Consider the following 18,743-nt stretch of genomic DNA (forward strand, 5'->3'; position numbering starts at 1 on the left):
ATCGGGATGCTGGGATAGCTGCCTCTGGCACCTGGCAAACACTTCATGCGTCAGGTGTGGGTGTGTTTCATAACATCCCCTCCTTCAGCTGCTGGACCGTGTCTTCAGCCCGACATCAGCCCGAACTGCAGAGCAAAGCAGAAAGCCGAGGCGGATTGCTGTGCTTTGCAAACATTGCGCCTTCGTTTGTACGAGCCAGACACAGCCACAGCCGTGGAGACCTAACAGGTTGTCCTCAACGTATAACTGTTTCAATCCATCAGAATAAAGCTGGAAGGGAACTTGGAGGTCCTGTTGTCCAACCTCCTGCCTCAAGCAAGGAGACCCTATATGAATTGTGACAACGGTCTGTCCAGTCTCTTCTTAAAAGCCTCGAATGATGAAGCACCCACAGCTTCTGAAGGCAAGCCGTTCCACTGGCTGATTAAACAGCTGGTTGGACGGAAGCTAGAATTTAGTAGCATAATATATACTTAAGCATCTGTCACTCAAAGCCCCTGGGGATTTTTGGATTATGGAAGTTCGAAAATGATCCTCAGGTCAAAACACTATTTTCAGCAGCTCACCCTCATAAGCCAACTTCAAACCCCAAGAAGGTTGAGGAATTTGGGTCAGGGGGCAAAATAGGCCCTACAAGGATAGAGGTCAATTTCAAGAGAATATCTCAGCGTATTTCCTTCCTGAGCCTCAGCAAGGTAGAACTGCAGCTGATCCACCCATGGCAGATTGCGCCCAAGTCTTGCAAAGATGTCACGTTCTTCTTTTAGATCTTTGCCACACTCCCAAGGAGAGCAACCAAGGATTATACCTCCTGGTTTCCTGAACGTGCTCTTTTGTGTTGCAGTTCAGCTTCCTTCAGCCCCAAGGTCTGAAGGAAACCATCTTTTTTCCCCCTCCCCTGGCTGGGGGCTGGGGGGGTGTAAGAAGACAGCACCTGTTTTGGAAAGGAGTCCCAGCCCCCCTGGCTACTGGCATTTCTCTCCTCTTGTCAACAAAGCATCTGTCCGATGCCAGCTGCTCCAAGGTTGTTTGTTGATCTGCTTTAAGCAGAAGAGCTCAGAGGCCTTGAGGGACCCAGGTCGAGAGATTATCTTCCACCTTGGATGGTCACAACAGAGGATTCCCTGCTTTAGTCATCACGGCTGAGTCAGAAGGCCCAAGAGAAGACTTTGTTTTTGTCCCTTGAGAACGTGACACAATACCTCCAGAGAGAGAGAGAGAGAGAGAGAGAGAGAGAGAGAGAGAGAGAGAGAGAGAGAGTCAAAAGTCAGATTACTTAGCAAATGAGATGTTGTATTGCCTCCACTGCAGCTCTGATTCCCCAGACAATCAGCAACCTGTATTTTAGATGCCTGACTTCTTATTTCATCCTGTTGCCAAACTGGATGGACAAAGTTGAGAGTAGGAGAGGCTATCCCAGCCTGATTATCTACCGTTTCATCTGGGCGCCTCCTTGTGAGAAGGCTTTGGTGGAAGTCCATCTGCCCACCTGCTGGTTGCAGGTGGGCCACCCAGCCCCGCTGCTCTCCTCCCCCTGGGCTCAGGGTCGGGTTGAATGAAAGAGAGCAACGATAGGCAAAATCAAACAGGGCAGAGGGAGATGTCTAAACTCAGTGGGGCTGAGAAGTGAGAACAAAGAAAAGCTTGTTTCCTTCCCTCCCACCGATGTGATTCAGGGTCATCTGTAGAAACCCAAACCAAGCTGGGCGATCGAAGGTCAGCAGATGTTTACAAGGGAGCTGTATTGTTATCTAACTTCTTGTTAGTTCCCTCTGCAATTCCAGTGTCGACCGGACAAGTGGTGTGGTTAGGTGTGGTTGTTAGCTTTAAATCCAGTTGTCTTTCTGTGTGTGTGTGTGTGTGTGTGTGTGTGTGTGTAGGTTGGCTTTTCCCAGACAGCTGGATCAAGGAGAAGAAAACAAAAAAACACGGTGGAAAACGGTGTTCCATCCTTGAGCAAATGGCTTCTTTGTCCGTTCTCTCTTTTCTCATCCCTTCCTCCCTCGATCCCCTCCTCGCAATCTGGACAATTCCTGAGCATCGTGCGGAGGGAAGAGGTAGCGAAGCAACGGAGAAAGAGTTAGGGTCAATCTGAACAATTAACGTGGATTCTGCTCTCTGCAGTCTGGGGGAGCAATTTGCAATCTAAGATCAGAAGAGGAAGCAGCTTGGGGTAGCATTAGAGGAAGTGAGAAAGAAAGAGGCGGCGGGCTTGCTGATTTGATGCGGGAGGCTTTCCTGGGTCATATTCACGTGTCAACATTTTGAAAATGCATCACAGGGCAGAGGGACCAAAGGAAGGTGTGGGTGTAGCGTTGATTCATGTGTGCTGATTGTATCTATTTTTTTTTTTGAGGTGGTGCCTTCAAATCAGGGTTTACTCTCAACAAATGGCTGGAGAAGTCCCAGCAGTTTTCTTGGCCAGATTTCAGTTTGCCGTTGCCTCCTTCCTAGGGCTGAGAGGGTGTGACTGGCCCAAGATTACCCAGCTAACTTGATGTCTAGAACTCACAGTCTCCTGGTTTCTGTCCCGATGCCTTCAACACTACACCACCAGCCTAGTGGTTAAGCTGCTGGCCTAAAAACCAGGAGATGGTGAATTTTAGTCCTGCCTTTGGCATGAAAGCCAGCTGGGTAACTTTGGCCCAATCCCCAGGAGATGGTGAATTCTAGTTCCGCCTTAGGAATCAAAGCTAGCTGGGTGACTTTGGCCCAATCACCAGGAGACAGTGAATTCTAGTTCCGCCTTAGGCATGAAAGCTGACTGGGTAAATTTGGCCCAATCTCTCTCTCTCAGCTGAAAACACCTCACAGGGTTGTTGTTATGGGGAAAATAGGAGGAGGAAGAAGCATTAGGTACGTTTGCCTCTTCGAATTGCTTATAAAGTAATAAAAGTGAGATAAAAATCCAGTGAATAAAACAAAGAAATATCCAGAACCGGGATGTTTGAAACATATAGAAGCAGTCTTGTGGAATCAACCCCTTCACAATGGAAAAACAGAAAGGGGTGGGGGGTGGGGGGGTTCCACAGGCTGCTGGATGTATATATTATTTATACACTACAGTGTGAATTGGTCAAGAATGAGACTGTTGATTTAAAGCTCCTGGAAAAACCAGACATTCACTGAGTCACAGATCAGTCTGAGCGTTTCTATCATCACCTTTGAGTTTCCTTTGAATGAAATGCTTCAACGCTTCCCCTCAGTCTGGGCTCAATCCTGAATTTTCCCTCCCCCCTCCCCCCTCTTTCATAGGTGGGAAAAAGTTCCAGTTTAATACCACGGAGAGACACGTTACCCTCTACCACGAAGAGGGCTCTTCTTCCGTCTTGGTGGGAGCAGAAAACAAGCTTTACTACTACAATTTTGAGGACTCCACCAGCCACGTGGTAAGGAGGCTGGGAAAGGGAGGGCGAAATTGATCCTCCAAGCGTTAATTTTAGAGTTGGAGAGTTAATTTTAGAGTTGCAGAGTTCTCCGATCCAGCCGTCTCAAGAGGTGCTGGATTCTGGAAAACACTTGGTATCCCCTGCCACTTATGAGGGACTTCCACTCCCCCCCCCTCTCTGAATCATCTCTTCCCCTGGGACCGGTTTAGAAACTGGCAATGTGTCGGTAGCTAATGGCACTGCCGCAGCAACAAGAGATGGGTTGTTATGTTTACAACCGGGGTGGAAAGTTTTATAGTACCTGCAGAAAGCTGTTGCAGAATGGAGCGCACCCCTTCGGTAGGCCCGCTAGCCAGAACAGAACAGAATAACAAGAGTTGGAAGGGACCTTGGAGGTCTTCTAATCCAGAGGTCCCCTACCTTTTGGGCACCAGGGACCGGTTCTGTGGAGAAAGGTTTTTCCATGGACCGGAGGGTGTGTGGTTTTGTGTGCTGCCTGCATCCCACGGATGGGGCTTTGCTTGTTTGTGCGGCCCGGTTGCTGGCATGCCACAGACCAGTACCGGTACACAGACTGGGGGTTGGGGGCCCCTGTTCTAATCCAAGCAGGAGACCCTATTCCATTCCAGACAAATGGTTGTCCAATCTCTTCTTAAAAACCTCCAGTGTTGGAACACCCACAACTTCTGGAGGCAAGGAGTTCCACGGATTAATTGTCCTCACTGTCAGGAAATTTCTTCTAAGCTCTAGGTTGCTTCTCTCCTTGATTGATTTCCATTTCATTGTTTCTTGTCTTATTTCTTCCCCATTCCTCTTTTGTACAGGAACATTTTGATGTAGATATATCCAGGTCCCTGTGTGACAATCCCGTAAGTTTGGATTAATACTTCCTTCCTTCCTTCCTTCCTTCCTTCCTTCCTTCCTTCCTTCCTTCCTTCCTTCCTTCCTTCCTTCCTTCCTTCCTTCCTTCCTTCCTTCCTTCCTTCCTTCCTTCCTTCCCTTCCTTCCTTCCTTCCTTCCTTCCTTCCTTCCTTCCTTCCTTCCTTCCTTCCTTCCTTCCTTCTTCCCTCCCTCCCTCCCTTCTTTCCTTCCCTCCATTCCTCCTCCTTCTTTTTCCTCACCTTCATCTTCATCTTTTCTTCATTTCTTTTTCAGGAGGAAGCCACCAATTATCTCACCCTCATCAAGAAGTACCAGGACAAGGTGTTGATTTGTGGCACCAACGCCTGCAGGCCAACCTGCTGGAACTGGGTAGGGTCCATGGTTGCCTCTTCCTCCCTTTTGTGTGACCTTTGTGGAACATTGGCAAAAATGAGACTTGAGGATATCACCTTTGACCTTATTTTCTGTCCTCTGCAGGTTGATGGGAAGAAAGAGCCGGGCATCGGTGCCCAGAGCTTAGCTCCTTTTGGCCTTGATAAAAATTCCCTCGTCCTTATTGATGGTAAGTCTAATGAAATCAAAGCTCTTCGTGGTGAATCCACCAGTGAACTTCTCCAGATCGTTTGCTCTGAAGCCACCTTCCACATTCACTGTAGAGTTAGTTTTACATTCTCCATGATGTCATAAAAGGTCTTGGGGTGGCTTTGGGACCCCCTTTTAATTTTTGTAAGTATTTAAATAGACGGATATGATGTCTTTTGTATCTCCCTTGTTTCTGGAATCCAAGTTCCCTCTTGAAGGGTACGTCCTTCTGTTGGGAAGGCTCGTTGTAGACATTTCTCATTGCACAATCCCCGTGATGGAATCCCCAGGGGAAATTACATATCTCCCTTGTGAGAACTCTTTTTGGAATTGGTCGGTTGACACATTTCTTCAGCTTCTTCCTCATCTTCCTTCTTGTCTCATAGGCAATGACATCTATTCGACTATCCGGAAATACCAATCCAATGGACGGATCCCTCGTTTCCGGCGGGTCCGAGGAGCTGCCGAACTTTACACCAGTGACACAGTCATGACGAGTAAGTGTTGCAGTTCTGGAAGAGACAATTGAGCGACAATGTTGTGCTTTCTAACCCTGGCAAAAAAAATATGACAGGGTTATAGTGCCTGGCAAGGAGGGATAAGGCAACGTGCGCAGTTAGTTCCTGCTTTGCCTTCAAGACGTGCTGTGAGAACATGGCTTGCATTGAGGGCTGGCTGGAAGGCAGAATGGCTAGTCAGAAAAACTCAGTTGGCTCAGCCGGTTGATCAAGTCCTCAGAAGCTCCTTTTCAAGGAGGTTGAAGACCACCATTTCAATTTTCCCATGACGCCCTGCATTGGAAGATCATGGGGCATTGTGGGGGCCTTCTTAAAATAGGTGTTCCCACCTACCCAGAAACGGTGCAGATCAATGTTGCTGCAACCATAACTCTATGGGAAATTGGATTCCCCTGTTCACAAGGCTCGGTTCTCTCAAGAGCAGAGAGACCAGGGGTTCTTCAACCCCCACCAAGTAGAAGATGAGCTTTGGGCTTATGGAGGAAGACTTAAAACAAACACAACTCTTGCCCCCAGGAGTTAGATGGAACAAGAAAGAGCCATTCAGGTGTCTGCTGTGTAATTAACGTCATGGAGGATGAGTTCTTGAAAGTTGGAAATCTCTGGGGATGAGCCCCAGATGATTCAAAGTTCCTTCCCTTGGTCCCTCTGGAGGACTTTTCCATTCCCAGCTCAGGGGCCTTTCCAAACAGCACAAAAGGGACTGGCTGGGCTTCCCTCCATGCAGGGAGTTGACGTTCCTCTAGTTACGAACTTGGCCTTTAAGCCTTGATGTAACAGAGCCCAAGGGGCACCTTCCATGCACAGAAGGGAGGGGTGGCCAAGCTCGGAGAAGGCCATGGATTTCAGAAGTGCAAAACTGTCTTCATGGGTGGAAAAACACTTATCTCTTGCCTAAACCTTCAAGGATGGTTGGACCTAGGTCACTGGGAGATTCAGGGAGGGCTTAGCAGATGGTGAAAACTTAGCTTGTCTGATGTGTTGGTGTTGCTGGGTCTTCTGATTAAATTAACTCATTTTCTTTGTTTGCACAACTTAGTAAGCCCCAAAGCTTTACCAAGGTTAACTCTAACTGGGCTTGCTGTGTGAATCTAATACACCAGAGGTCCCCAACCTTTTGGGCACCAGGGACCGGTTACATGGAGAAAGGTTTTTCCACGGACCAGAGAGTGCGTGGTTTTGTGTGCTGCTTGCATCCCACAGATGGGGCTTTGCTTATTTGTGTGGACCGGGTGTTGGCATCCTGTGGCCCAGCACCGGTCCACGGACTGGGGGTTGGGGACTCCTGTGGTACACCTGAACGGTTTTTCCCTTGATCTGGTTAAATGCATTGCATGACCGTTAAAACGGTTGAGAGTAACCAGGCATGGGGTGTTTTGTGAAGGTTCTGAGGAGAAAGATCTGCCCAGGCTGACTGCTTTCATTCTAATCTCACTCCTGCCAGATCCACGGTTTGTGAAGATTGCACCGATCAAGCAAGAAGAGGCCTATAACGACAAGATCTACTTCTTCTTCCGAGAGGACAACCCGAACTGGCCAAATAATCCTTTGGCCCCAAGGAAGATCTCCAGGGTGGCTCAAGTGTGCAAGGTCAAGAATGGGTTTTGAGAAGACTATTGGGACTCTTTGCTATGTTGGTAGCTTAGTTTTGGTGGGAACCAGTCCATGACTGTCGACAATCCTGGGTGAATGATGACAAGCATATTATGATGCAAACAATTTGGCTCGCCTACTTGCATCAGACATCACAATATGTAGAAGTCATTCAGTGGTATACCACTGCGTCAATGGTGCAATAATGCTAGGCTGCACCAGGCAATGTGACCTCCAGGTGGCTTGCTATGGGTTCTGTAGAAGCCAATGGGGTCTGTGGCTTGGAACCAGAGTTGAATCCAGTCATGGTGGCTTCTTCAATCAATGATGTCAGAAGCAAAGAACTGGGACCATTCATAAGGTTCCAACATAAAAGATTTATTCAAGGTTATGCACAAGAATCTGGTCAACTAAAGTTCAGCACAAAATTGGCACCAGATCAGGGTCAATGGAATTCGGGAGGGGCTGGACTTGGAGCGCTTGTGGGAACGCAATGATCCTAAGCTGATGACATGCTTAACTCCTCCCTTCTAGCTTTGCCTGCTCTTCTCTTACAAATGATTGCTTAGCAGAATGTATGAACCAATTTGGGACTTCTCATTCCCCTGGAAGATTTTATATCTGAACTTAGATTTGTGCAAAAGGAATGGGAAGGCTGGTGAAATGGGATGCTGTCCATCTAAACCATCTCTGATTAGTTTTTGACCTGGAGCCATAAATGGCTTCCGCAAAGATCACATTTAATTCTCTGTTTTCAAAAAAAATCAGAAGGGCCACTCAAAGCTCAGGAGATTTTTTTTTTGCTGCTTTCCTAGTAAACTCTTTCTTTCCTTCTCTCTGCAGGGTGACAAAGGGGGCAATGGGTCCTTTTCAGCAGCCAAGTGGACAACTCTCCTGAAGGCCATGTTGCTCTGTGTGGACTCAGCCACTAAACGAAACTTTGAGTGGCTTCAAGACGTCTTTATCGTTGAATCGGACCAGTGGTCTCAGACCAAGATCTACGGGCTTTTCCTCAACGAGTGGTGAGTCTTTTGCTCCTTGGCCATAAATAAACCACCAGGGGACTTTGGGTTGGCTTTCATCATGGAGGTGGAGAACCTTCTTCCCTTGCAGGAACTTTTCTTCCTTCTTCCCCATTTTATCCTTGTGGCATGGAATTAGATTATGGCAAGGGCCTCACTTTTATTGGCAACAAGAAACGCCATAAAAATAAGAATGCCCATTGATGGAAGGCTGGTTGCTTGTGTCTCCTTTCCGCAGGGGTTACTCGGCGGTCTGCGTCTATTCTGTTAGTGACATCAGCAAACTCTTCAGAACGTCTCCCTTGAAAAACTATAGTGGAAAAACCCCTGCTGTGAAGCCAGGACAGGTAAAAAGCAGCGATGAAGATTGGGTGGAAAAGTGATCCTTCCGATATGTAGTCAATTTGGAGACTACATGATAACTCAGAGAGGATGAGCTATAATAGCAATAGCAATAAGACTTATATACCGCTTCACATTGCTTAACAGGCCTCTCTAAGCGGTTTACAGATTCAGCCTATTGCACCCAACAATCTGGATCCTCATTGTACCAACCTTGGAAGGCTGAGTCAGTCAGGATCGAACTCCTGGCAGATGGCAGGGAGGGAGGGAGGGAGGGAGGGAGGAAGGAAGGAAGGAAGGAAGGAAGGAAGGAAGGACAATAGCAATAGCACTGAGACTTATATCCTGCTTCATACTGCTTTACAGCCTTCTCTAAGTGGTTTACAGAGTCAGCCTATTTGCCCCCAACAATCTGGGTCCTTGTTTTACCAACCTCGGAAGGATGGAAGGCTGAGTCAACTTTGAGCCAGTCAGGATCGAACTGCTGGCAGTCGGCAGGATTAACCTGCAATACTGCATTCTAACCACGGCGCTTAATGACTAAATAATAATGACTAATAGTATAGGGCAATTTTCTCCATCCTATCTTCTTCCACTCCTTTTTACTGCAGATGCAGAAGTGCCTGCCAGAAATATAAAATCACTAATGAGTTTACTTGGGTTGTGTTGATGTTGTGGTTTCAGCTTGTCCGTATTTAATTTCATTTTTTCTTAGTCTTTTACATGTGTATATAATTTTACAAGAAATCAACAGAGCATTTGTTTAAAAACGGATTGCACGCCATGCTCTGTCTATCCAGTCCAAATTATCAGGGATTTTTAGCTTCAGAAAATGAACTTTGTACAAGTTTTCCTTTTCGTTTTTACTTCCACTAGTCACACATGAAACATTTAGGAGCAGTTCTTTTCTGAACACTTGTCTACTTCAGTTTAAAGCACATCTCCATCCATGAGGACCCAGATTGTTGGGGGCAATAAGCTGACTTTGTAATAATGCCGCTTGGGGTGTGTGTGAAAGCCCTAATAAGCAGGCATATACATAGAATGAAGGCTACTGCTAAGCTTGTAAGCCGCCCTGAGTCTTCGGAGAAGGGCGGGATATAAATGGAATTAAAATAAAATAAAAAATAAAATAAATGTCACGCTGGAGCAAACTGGGGCTTGCTCCATCCATCCATCCATCCATCCATCCATCTATTCTCTCTTTCTTTCTCTGAACCCTCCACTATTCATTCATCCATCTGTCCATCCATTTTTCCATCCTAGTTCTCTGTCTCTCTATTCATGCATTCACCTATCCATTGTCATCTCTCTCTCTCTTTCTCTCTCTCTCTCTTTCTATCATCCATCCATCCATCCATTCACCCCTCCATCTCTCTTTCTCCAACCCTTCATCATTCAACCATTTCTCTACCTATCCCTACACCCCACCTTTTTCTTTCTCGCCTTCCTCCCTTCCTCCCTTCCTCCATCCCTCTCTCATTTTTCCTTTCTTTCTCTTTCTCTCCCTCATTTTTCCTTCCTTCCTTCCTTCCTTCCTTCCTTCCTTCCTTCCTTCCTTCCTTCCTTCCTTCCTTCCTTCCTTCCTTCCTTCCTTCCTCCCATTTCTTTCCTGCCCTGTCTCTATTCTACTTTCCTATCTATACCATCTGCCTACCTATCCAATCCTTGGTGTCTTTTCCGACATATTTGACCGTACTCCCTCCCATCCTCCCTATCCATGACAGGTTTGTGAAAAGGATGGACATGTCTCCAGTATTAGCTGTTGAGTATCCCCACTGCTTTAGTCATTCTGAAAACAGGACTCCGTTCCTCATGGCTTGCAAACCTGCAGGTTGATTAAGCTTTTAGTAAATCAAAAGGCCAAAGAGCGTGTAATGTTGGGTCTCTGTGGAACTCTCTATTCATCTCCTTGTTATCATCTCTGTGACTTTCTTGACAGTGTCTAGAAGGAAATGAAAAGACTCCACCTGAGACTTTCAAAGTGATCGACAGCTATCCAGAGTTGGCCGCCCAAATGAACGGGAAAATGGTCTTCTACAGCAAACATCACTATCAGCAACTCGGCGTCCACCAGGTTGAGGCGGCAAATAACGAGATCTACAATGTTCTGTATTTAGCCACAGGTAAACAACAAAGCAATCTGTAATGTGCCTGCTAGTTCCAGAAGTTGTGCGTGAAAGTTTTGGTAGGAAGCCTCTGTGGCTGTGCGAGAGATCTTCTCAACTCAATATAAAAGCATTTGGTGTGCGTGCGTGTGCGTGTGTGTGTGTGTGTGTGTGTGTGTGTGTTCTCCTACAAACAGTATAAAACTTTGGCTCAGCTGCTCTCCCCCTTGTTTTGTAGGGGGAGACTCCTGAAATGTGCCCTCTTGAACTTGGCAAGTGCTGGACCTTGTAGCTCTCTCTGAATTAACTCTCTCTTGCTTTGACCCAGATAAAGGTTAGATTGCAACAGCGGAGAATATAGCCATGAATCAGAGTTGGAGAAATGGGTGGTAGGAATTCTCTGAGCTTGGCTTTTCATTTGCATTCTCCCTTTCAGTAGCCTGAATATAGCCATGAATCAGAGTTGGAGAAATGGGTGGTAGGAATTCTCTGAGCTTGGCTTTTCATTTGCATTCTCCCTTTCAGCAGCCTTCTCAGTGCTGTGATCTTGGAAAAGGGAGATTTGATGCTTGAACAATTCCCTGTCCTACCAGCTTTGGGCGTGATGGGCTACACAGTTGAGTGTTGTTGCTTTCTGTGTGACTGAGCTGCCCGTATCGGGTTCGTGTCACCATGACGAGAGGTGTTGTCTCTTGCTTATCAGGGGGGTGGGGGTGGGGTTAAGAATTGTGTGATCACTTGTGTGGCCATCTGCTCCACTCTCATCTTTCCTGGAATCTTCCGGCTATTTCTCGAATGAGAACTCTTGCGGAGAATTCTCAGAATCCAAATGTTTGATTGCTGGGATAAGGCCATAATATGGGAATTAGTCAAGGATGGAAGAGCAGGAGAAAAGGTCCTTTCCAAAGGGTTACATAGTCAAATCCACCAAAGTGGAGAACGCCATCTTGCCTCTCGGGTGCCCTTGACTCTTGTCGTTTGGATGGACAAAACTTTAATTTTGTTGTTTTCTCAAACTATAAAGTACAAAGAGAAAACTCTAACAAGTAATAGAAAACTTAGAAGAAAGGGAAGGGAAAAGAAAGAAAGAAAGATAGTGTGACGAGGGAAAAGAATAAAGCACCGACTTCCGACTCTCTTTAGCGCAGGAGAAGATAACCACATTACAATCGCAGCTTTTTTACTTTTACACAACAATGTGTGCAAACCCTCTCTATAACAATAAAAGGTAAAGGTTCCCCTGCACATGCGTGCTAGTCGTTTCCGACTCTAGGGGCCGGTGCTCATCTCCGTTTCAAAGCCGAAGAGCCAGCCCTTGTCCGAGGACGTCTCCGTGGTCATGTGGCCGGCATGACTAAATGCCAAAGGCGCACAGAACGCTGTTACCTTCCCACCGTAGTGGTCCCTATTTTTCTACTTGCATTTTTACGTGCTTTCGAACTGCTAGGTTGGCAGAAGCTGGGATGAGTAACAGGCACTCACTCTGCTACGCGGCACTCGGGATGCGACCCGCCAAACTGCCGACCTTCTGATCAACAAGCTCAGTGTCCTAACCCACTGAGCCACCGCGTCCCTATTCTATAACAATAAACCTATCTAATTAGCAAAAGCAAAAGCAAAACTTCCTTTATTCTTTTTCATTACAAGCACAGTATCCGGAAGCAGTTTCAAAACAGAAACAGGATTAGATATATTCTCTTCTTTGGACAAAAGAATCAGTTTGACCATCTCTGCTTCTCTTTACTGTGGGGAATAATATATACCTCTATTGACTCATGAATCTTTATCCTAATTCATATTAAGGGAATCCTCTATATGATTTCGTGGTGTGTTTTTTTTCCTCCTCACCATCCATGTCCCTGTCTTCATCTTGCTAATCCTTCTTTCTCCTCATCTCACATACAGACAAAGGAAGCATCCATAAGGTGGTCGTCTTGCCAAAAGGACCCATGAATATTCTGGAAATCCAGCCTTTCCAATCCCAGGCGGTCATCCTTGCCATGACTTTAGACCATTCAAGGGTAAGAAAGACTCTACAGTGTGGAGACTTAAATCACGATGAGTGGTAGCACGTGAGTGTCCAGCTGTTGTTGGACTCCGGTTTCCAGCTTCCTCTATCATTGGTCCTTCTGACCAGGATGTCAACTTTTGGTTTCATGACCTTGGGATGGCTGCCCATTTTCCACAGCTGGTTGACTCTCTCTTGATGGGTCAAGGAAGCTCGTTTCAATGGCTCCTTTGTTTTATTTTGCAGAATGAATTAATTGTGGTTTCGGCCAACGAGGTGGTGCAGCTCCCCATGGCCTCTTGTGGGGCATATCAGAACAACTGTGGGAGCTGTGTGCTGTCCAGAGACCCCTACTGTGGATGGCTCAATGAGGAATGTACTTCTATTTATGAGCAGGAAAATGGGTAGGTTACATAATTTATATAATTGGTTTGATGGTGACATGGCACGTCTGAGATCACCAGAGCTTCTTAAACCAGACAAGTGTTTGTAAAACATAAGTGTGATGTCACTTTCTCAGTTGGGTGTATTCATGCAACTGTGGTCCATTAAGTTAGGTAAAGATCTTATGGGTTATATTCCCACATGCTAAGCTTGGTTAGTGTTGACTTTTTTGAATGGCTTCTCTCTTGCATGAACCCAACCAAGTTGATTGCTACTGAACTAGTTAAGTCAGGCAAAGATCTTATGGGTTATATTCCCACATGCTAAGCTTGGTTAGTGTTGACTTTTTTTGAATGGCTTCTCTCTTGCATGAAGCCAACCAAGTTGATTGTTGATTGAACTACCGGTAGTTTATTGTACAAAACTAGAAAAGTGGTTAATTTAGCAAACCAGTAAAAATGTGTAAAAATGGGGCCTCCGAATAAGGCAATGAAATTTTCTTCATTGATTATGAATCTTCAGCTATTTTCTTTTTGACCAGCTAAACAAATGTAAATAATCATGTACTACTGTATATCTTTTATGGAGATGCAGCAGGCTGACTCTTTGATGGCCTAATTTATGAAGAAATATGATGTTTAACTTGATTTTTCTTTTTCTTTTTTTCAGAACCTTACTGCAGTCTCTAAGCCATGATGTCCCTCAAAACATTTGTCCTACTTCAAACAACTTGACCTCCGGAGGTAATATTCACAAAAATACTTGAGTGTAAAGAAGAAGGCGGCAGCAGATGTTTCCTGCAAAGATCTGTGAAAATACGTTTTAAAAAGCCCATGAGAAATTAGGAAAAGGAAGAAGTTAGGGGGGGGAAAATGAGGTTTTGTTAGAAAGAATAGCCCCCGGACAAAGTGTTGAAGTAGCAGTGGATTGCAGGAAAAAAAAGTTTGTGATTTTAGAACGAACAGAAAGAATAATTAACTGACCTGGTATTCTGAAAGTTGATGGAGGCTTATAAAACTCACCACATTCAGTTTCGTTGGTTTGTTAAGTGGTAGCTGCCCCAAACTTTGGGCTAGCAAAGCGAAACAAATTAGGAATCGCACAACCCTGAAATAATCAGTTAAAAATATACAGAAATGTGAAGGTGCACACGTGCTAATCAGCTGAAAGCATCTTGGAAAAGGAAGATTTTTCAGGCTTTTCCTGGAAGTCGGGTACCATCTGAACCTCTGGAATTAGCATCTTCTATCACAGAAGTCCCCAACCTTTTGGGCACCCGGGACCGGTTCCGTGGAGAGAGGTTTTTACTGCAGACCGGAGGGTGTGTGGTTTTGTGTGCTGCCTGCATCCCACGCATGGGGCTTTGCTTGTTTGTGCAGACCGGTTGCTGGCATGCTGTGACCTAGTACTGGTCCATGGACTGGGGGTTGGGGAGCCCTGTTCTATAATATGGAGGAAACCACAGAGAAGGCCAGCCATGAAGCTTGGACAGGGAAGAGATTCTTAGCCAGTTTTCCCAAGAAGACCAGACCAGACCAATAAACAATTTTAATTTGTTGGGTTTGGTGACAAATATGAAAAAAGGCCCTCTAATGACGCTGGCTTGACAATAGATGTGGAGCAGACAATCTCTTCGCAACCTGAAAAAAACACTTCATGGGAACTACCACAAGACTCTAGCCTGAGGGCTTTGAAAGATGTTGAGATTCTAGAATAGAGGTGTCAAACTGGTGGCCAGTGAGCCAGATGTGTCGTGCACAAGCCATGCCTGCCCTGGCTTTGCAAAGGCAAAAAATGTCATGATACCTCATGTGACACGATTGAGTTTGATACCCATGCTCTAGAAAGAGTGCAGAGAAGAGCAACAAAGATGAATAGGGGGCTGGAAGCTAAAACACATGAGGAATAGTTGCAGGAATTGGGTATGGCCAGTCTAGAGAAAAGAAGGACTAGAGGAGACATGATAGCAGTGTTCCAGTATTTGAGGGGATGTCTCAAAGAAGAGGGGGGTCAACTTATGTTCCAAAGCCCCTGAAGGCAGGACAAGAAGCAAGAGATGGAAACTAATGAAGGAGAGAAGCAACCTAGAATTAAGGAGAAACTTTCTAACAGGGAGGACAATTAACCAGTGGAACAGTTTGCCACCAGACCTTGTGGGTGCTCCATCAGTGGAGGTTTTTAAGAAGAGACTGGACAGCCACTTGTCTGGAATGGTAGAGGGTCCCCTTATTGAGCAGGGGGTTGGACTAGAAGACCTCCAAGGTCCCTTCCAACCCTGTTTTTCTGGTTGTTTAAAAGGAGATGAGAAATATTCACAAAAGGAGACAGGGATGCCCAGTCTGTCCCACCACTGAGCTTTCCTTTTTTTTCTTCCCCCTTTCCTTCCTTCTCCTCAGGAAACACTAGCGGCCCATACTCAAAGAATGTCAGTGTGACTCTACATTCCCGCTATTTCTTGACTTGCTCTCAAGAATCTCATTATGCTAATTACACCTGGTACCATAATAACCATTCAGTTGCAAATTGCAGTTCTGGACACCGTCACTGCCTTCATTTCATTGACAATATGACCGACCAGCTCTATGGCAAGTATTCCTGCGTATCTAACGAAGACTGGTTCTCTCAGACAGTCCTAACTGAATACCTGGAAGACCCCTCTAAGGCCAAAGAGGACAAGCTTGCAAAATCAGTGGCGCTTACCTCCACGCCATTTTTATCGTTCTGGCTGGGTTTACTGCACATGTTAGCCATAGTCTTGATCATCCAATAAAGCCTGATCTTCTGTAGACTTTCACACCATGTCCTTACTTGGCTGGATATTCAGGAGCATTTCTGCTGAAGACATCTCACAGTTCAGATGGCTGTAGAGTTGAGGATCGAAGGTCAGTGCAGATGGTCTTCAAAGCAACATCTCCTTGATCTTCTTGATCTCTGGATGGAGGCAAGGGAGGAGAAGAGACTCCGGAGAAGGAAAATGACTGATATCCTCAGAGTCACTTGTTGAGATGGGTAATTCTATAAATTGGACAATTAACATCATAAGTAAATGTATCAGGCAAGAAGACCATAGAAACTCTGTGGTGGCCTTGGCTAATCTAACCTCGAAAATGAAGATGAGTTGCCTAGAAGCAGATTAGGATTTACAAGGTCTATTTGCACAGGATCTCTGCCAGAAGACTGTCCGGTGGCTTTTCAACAAGTTAACTCCTCATCTGTCCATTCATAGAACAAGCTTGATTCCATGTTTGTGCAGGAATCCAGTTTGAGAAAATGGCATTTTCAATTCTCCACCACCTTTGTTGGTCTTACTGCTGCTTATTAAAGAAAATAGCGACTGCCAGCTAAAGCTGTCCAGGTCTGTAGGCCATAAACCTTCGGAAAAATCCCTTTTTGTATTTCTGAAAGGTTGCAGAATATTTATTTATTGTATTTTCTCTTTGTGGGAGAGAACGCGTCCAATTATTTCCTTTGTAAACATTTGTTCCCTGACCTATATTGCCCGTTTCCCCCAATTCAGTTGTATCCTGTTTCTTTAAACAGTTGTGGTCTGTTTGTTGTTGTCGTTTTGTTTTTTTTAAAAAAAATCCACCCAATTGCTTCCTTTGGGAAGTTGTGGTTTCATGTTCCTTGGTCAATGAAGGGTTTCAATCATGTAAAGATGGACTAGGAGAGCTAGTTGCAAATGCCCACATTTCAAGATGGTGGGTGAAAGAAGAAGCAATGGTTGAACATTTGAGGTGGGGAAGTTCTGATTCCTGGAGAACAGATCTTAAAGAGGAGCAGAGAGTTTTTTGGGTAAATCTTTGCAATGAAGTTGTCCAATCTGGTGCAAAATTGCTCACCTTATGGCCGACCAAGACTCATCCTTAAGCCACTTCCCAACGCTCACTTGTGATCCAACCATTGTTAAGGGACCATTGTCTGGAGAATCAACTGTGAAAAGAATCAGTCTTCCTTCCATTGAGTACCTCTTGGTCTTTCAAGCCCAAAAGGCAATTTTGTGCTACACTACATTGGTGGTTGTTTTTTTTTTTTTAAAAAGAGCCATTTCTTATTTCGCTTCAGTACATTTCTTTGTTGTTGATATTGTTATTTTGTGGTCCTTCAATACACTTTGAGCTGCTGTAACCTTTGATTATGAACAGAAAGGACCGAAAGCGGGGTGTTTTGTGGGGAAGGGCAATCAAAAAAGTCAAGATGGCAGCTGTGTGGTAGAAGGGGCCGGGGCTTTAATCACATGGCTGTGGCCGCCATTTTGAAGAGGGGAGTTTGACGCACATTTCTCATGGATACCTCTGAACCAAAGACTCATTCCTTTTTTTATATTTTTGCTTCCAATTTCTTTGTACCTGAATGTATTTTTTAAATAGAGAGCTTTAAAAATAAAAGAATAAAATGTTGTCAGAATCCACCAGAGTAAAGTCTACATTTCTTAACTCTTTGGGGACTTAGCAGTCTGTGAATTCTCATTGTGGGTGCATCAATCCATCCCAATCTTAATGGCATGTAGACACCTTAGAAGTTTCACCAGATCTCCTCAGGGGTTATTTATGACTGGGATTCAAACTTCTGACAGCTGCAGATCACATGATCGCTTTTGGAGCAATTTGTAACAATCCACAGTTATGGCCGCTTTCCACATCCCATAGTCACGTGACTGTGATTTTGGGCTCTTCTTGCTGGAAACTGGCTTTTACTTTCATTTTCCAGCAAAAAAAAAACAACCCCAGCCCTTGGCTGAAATGGGTTTGTTTAACAACTGTCATATTTGCTTAACAACTGCAGCATTAAGAAGCACCACCACACAAACGCTGTAAAATCGGATGCAGTCACATGGTGACCCGCTTAAGCACCACCACGGCTTATGACCCTAATTCTGGGCTCAGCTACGGCTACCTCAACAAACATCTGCTGTCATTCGGCTGGCCTTAGATTGGACGCAGATTGTAAGTTATTTTTGGTTGCGCCCTTGTACACATTTCTTTTGAAGTCTGCCCACAGGCACTCTGGGGAAAACAGCTCTAGAATAGTTTCTTCTTTTCCTGTTCTATTGTGATGGTATTTTAGATCTATATAGAGAACTCCAAATTAGTCTTGCTTTTATCCTGCTTCCTCCTTTTTTTGTTTCTTGGTTCCGCTCCTAATATAATACACACACACACACACAGCTCTATTTACACTGATGGCTTCAGCAGCTGTTATAAGCCTTCCATTTTTCAATTCGTCAATACAATAAAAAGAACAAAAAATAAAAGCATCAACAGCAAATACTGGAGATGAGTCACTACGTCTAAGAGTTTTCCCTAGTGTCTTGTTCTTGTTCTGTACCAGCCTGCTACCGGCCCCGCAGCAAAAGCAGGGACAACCCCTTTTACAAGAAGGCAAGAGGCTGGAATTACGCCTGCCAAATTTATTGCTACAAAAACAAACGGAACAAGAAACGAACCAAGAAACAGGAGCTTTAAGAAACAGGAACTATCCAAGCGGTTGCCTTCAGCAAACCAGCCCTCCCACACATTCCCCTTAAATACAGTTCAGGGCGTGGCCTCTCTCTGCCTCCTTCCGAGGTGCCCCATTGCCTTCCTCTGTTTACTCCTGATTGACTGCCTCCTGCGTCAGGCGTCCTTGAACAGGGCCAGCTGTGGGTCATCTTCATCCACGCTGTCAGGCTCACACAGCTGGGTCTGCGTCGTGACCAGATGAGAGGGGCCTGGCTGGGGGCTCTCATCAATCCCCTCAGCAAGCTCTTCAACACCCCCCTCCTCCTCCTCTGAGTCGTCCGACCCAACTGCCGAACCCACAGGCTGACCCTGAATCACAACAGTTCTTGATGGAAATACCTCTCTTGCTGAATCTGCTAGGAGAACCATAGAATTATAGGATGGAAGGGTTGTGAAAGATCTTAGCAACCACCT

The 18,743-nt window shown here is 45.4% G+C and overlaps 1 protein-coding gene across 3 annotated transcripts in view; it reads left to right on the forward strand.

Moving 5' to 3' along the window:
• The window catches only part of SEMA7A (semaphorin 7A (JohnMiltonHagen blood group)), a 32,267-nt gene extending 15,028 nt beyond the window's left edge, over positions 1–17,239 (forward strand). For all 3 annotated transcript variants that reach the window (XM_081337351.1, XM_081337353.1, XM_081337352.1), the window contains exons 2-14: positions 3,256–3,389; positions 4,214–4,258; positions 4,545–4,640; positions 4,749–4,833; positions 5,240–5,350; positions 6,816–6,961; positions 7,808–7,986; positions 8,225–8,333; positions 10,271–10,454; positions 12,342–12,457; positions 12,691–12,848; positions 13,498–13,571; positions 15,225–17,239. In XM_081337351.1, the coding sequence (XP_081193477.1) occupies positions 3,256–3,389; positions 4,214–4,258; positions 4,545–4,640; positions 4,749–4,833; positions 5,240–5,350; positions 6,816–6,961; positions 7,808–7,986; positions 8,225–8,333; positions 10,271–10,454; positions 12,342–12,457; positions 12,691–12,848; positions 13,498–13,571; positions 15,225–15,598 (1,811 nt within the window). In that variant the 3' untranslated portion in view covers positions 15,599–17,239. The remainder of the gene's footprint in view (positions 1–3,255; positions 3,390–4,213; positions 4,259–4,544; positions 4,641–4,748; positions 4,834–5,239; positions 5,351–6,815; positions 6,962–7,807; positions 7,987–8,224; positions 8,334–10,270; positions 10,455–12,341; positions 12,458–12,690; positions 12,849–13,497; positions 13,572–15,224) is intronic.
• The last annotated feature ends 1,504 nt before the right edge of the window (positions 17,240–18,743 follow it).

This window comes from Vipera berus (assembly GCF_964194415.1).
Source record: "Vipera berus genome assembly, chromosome: 12".
In the NCBI taxonomy this organism is placed as follows: Eukaryota; Metazoa; Chordata; class Lepidosauria; order Squamata; family Viperidae; genus Vipera; species Vipera berus.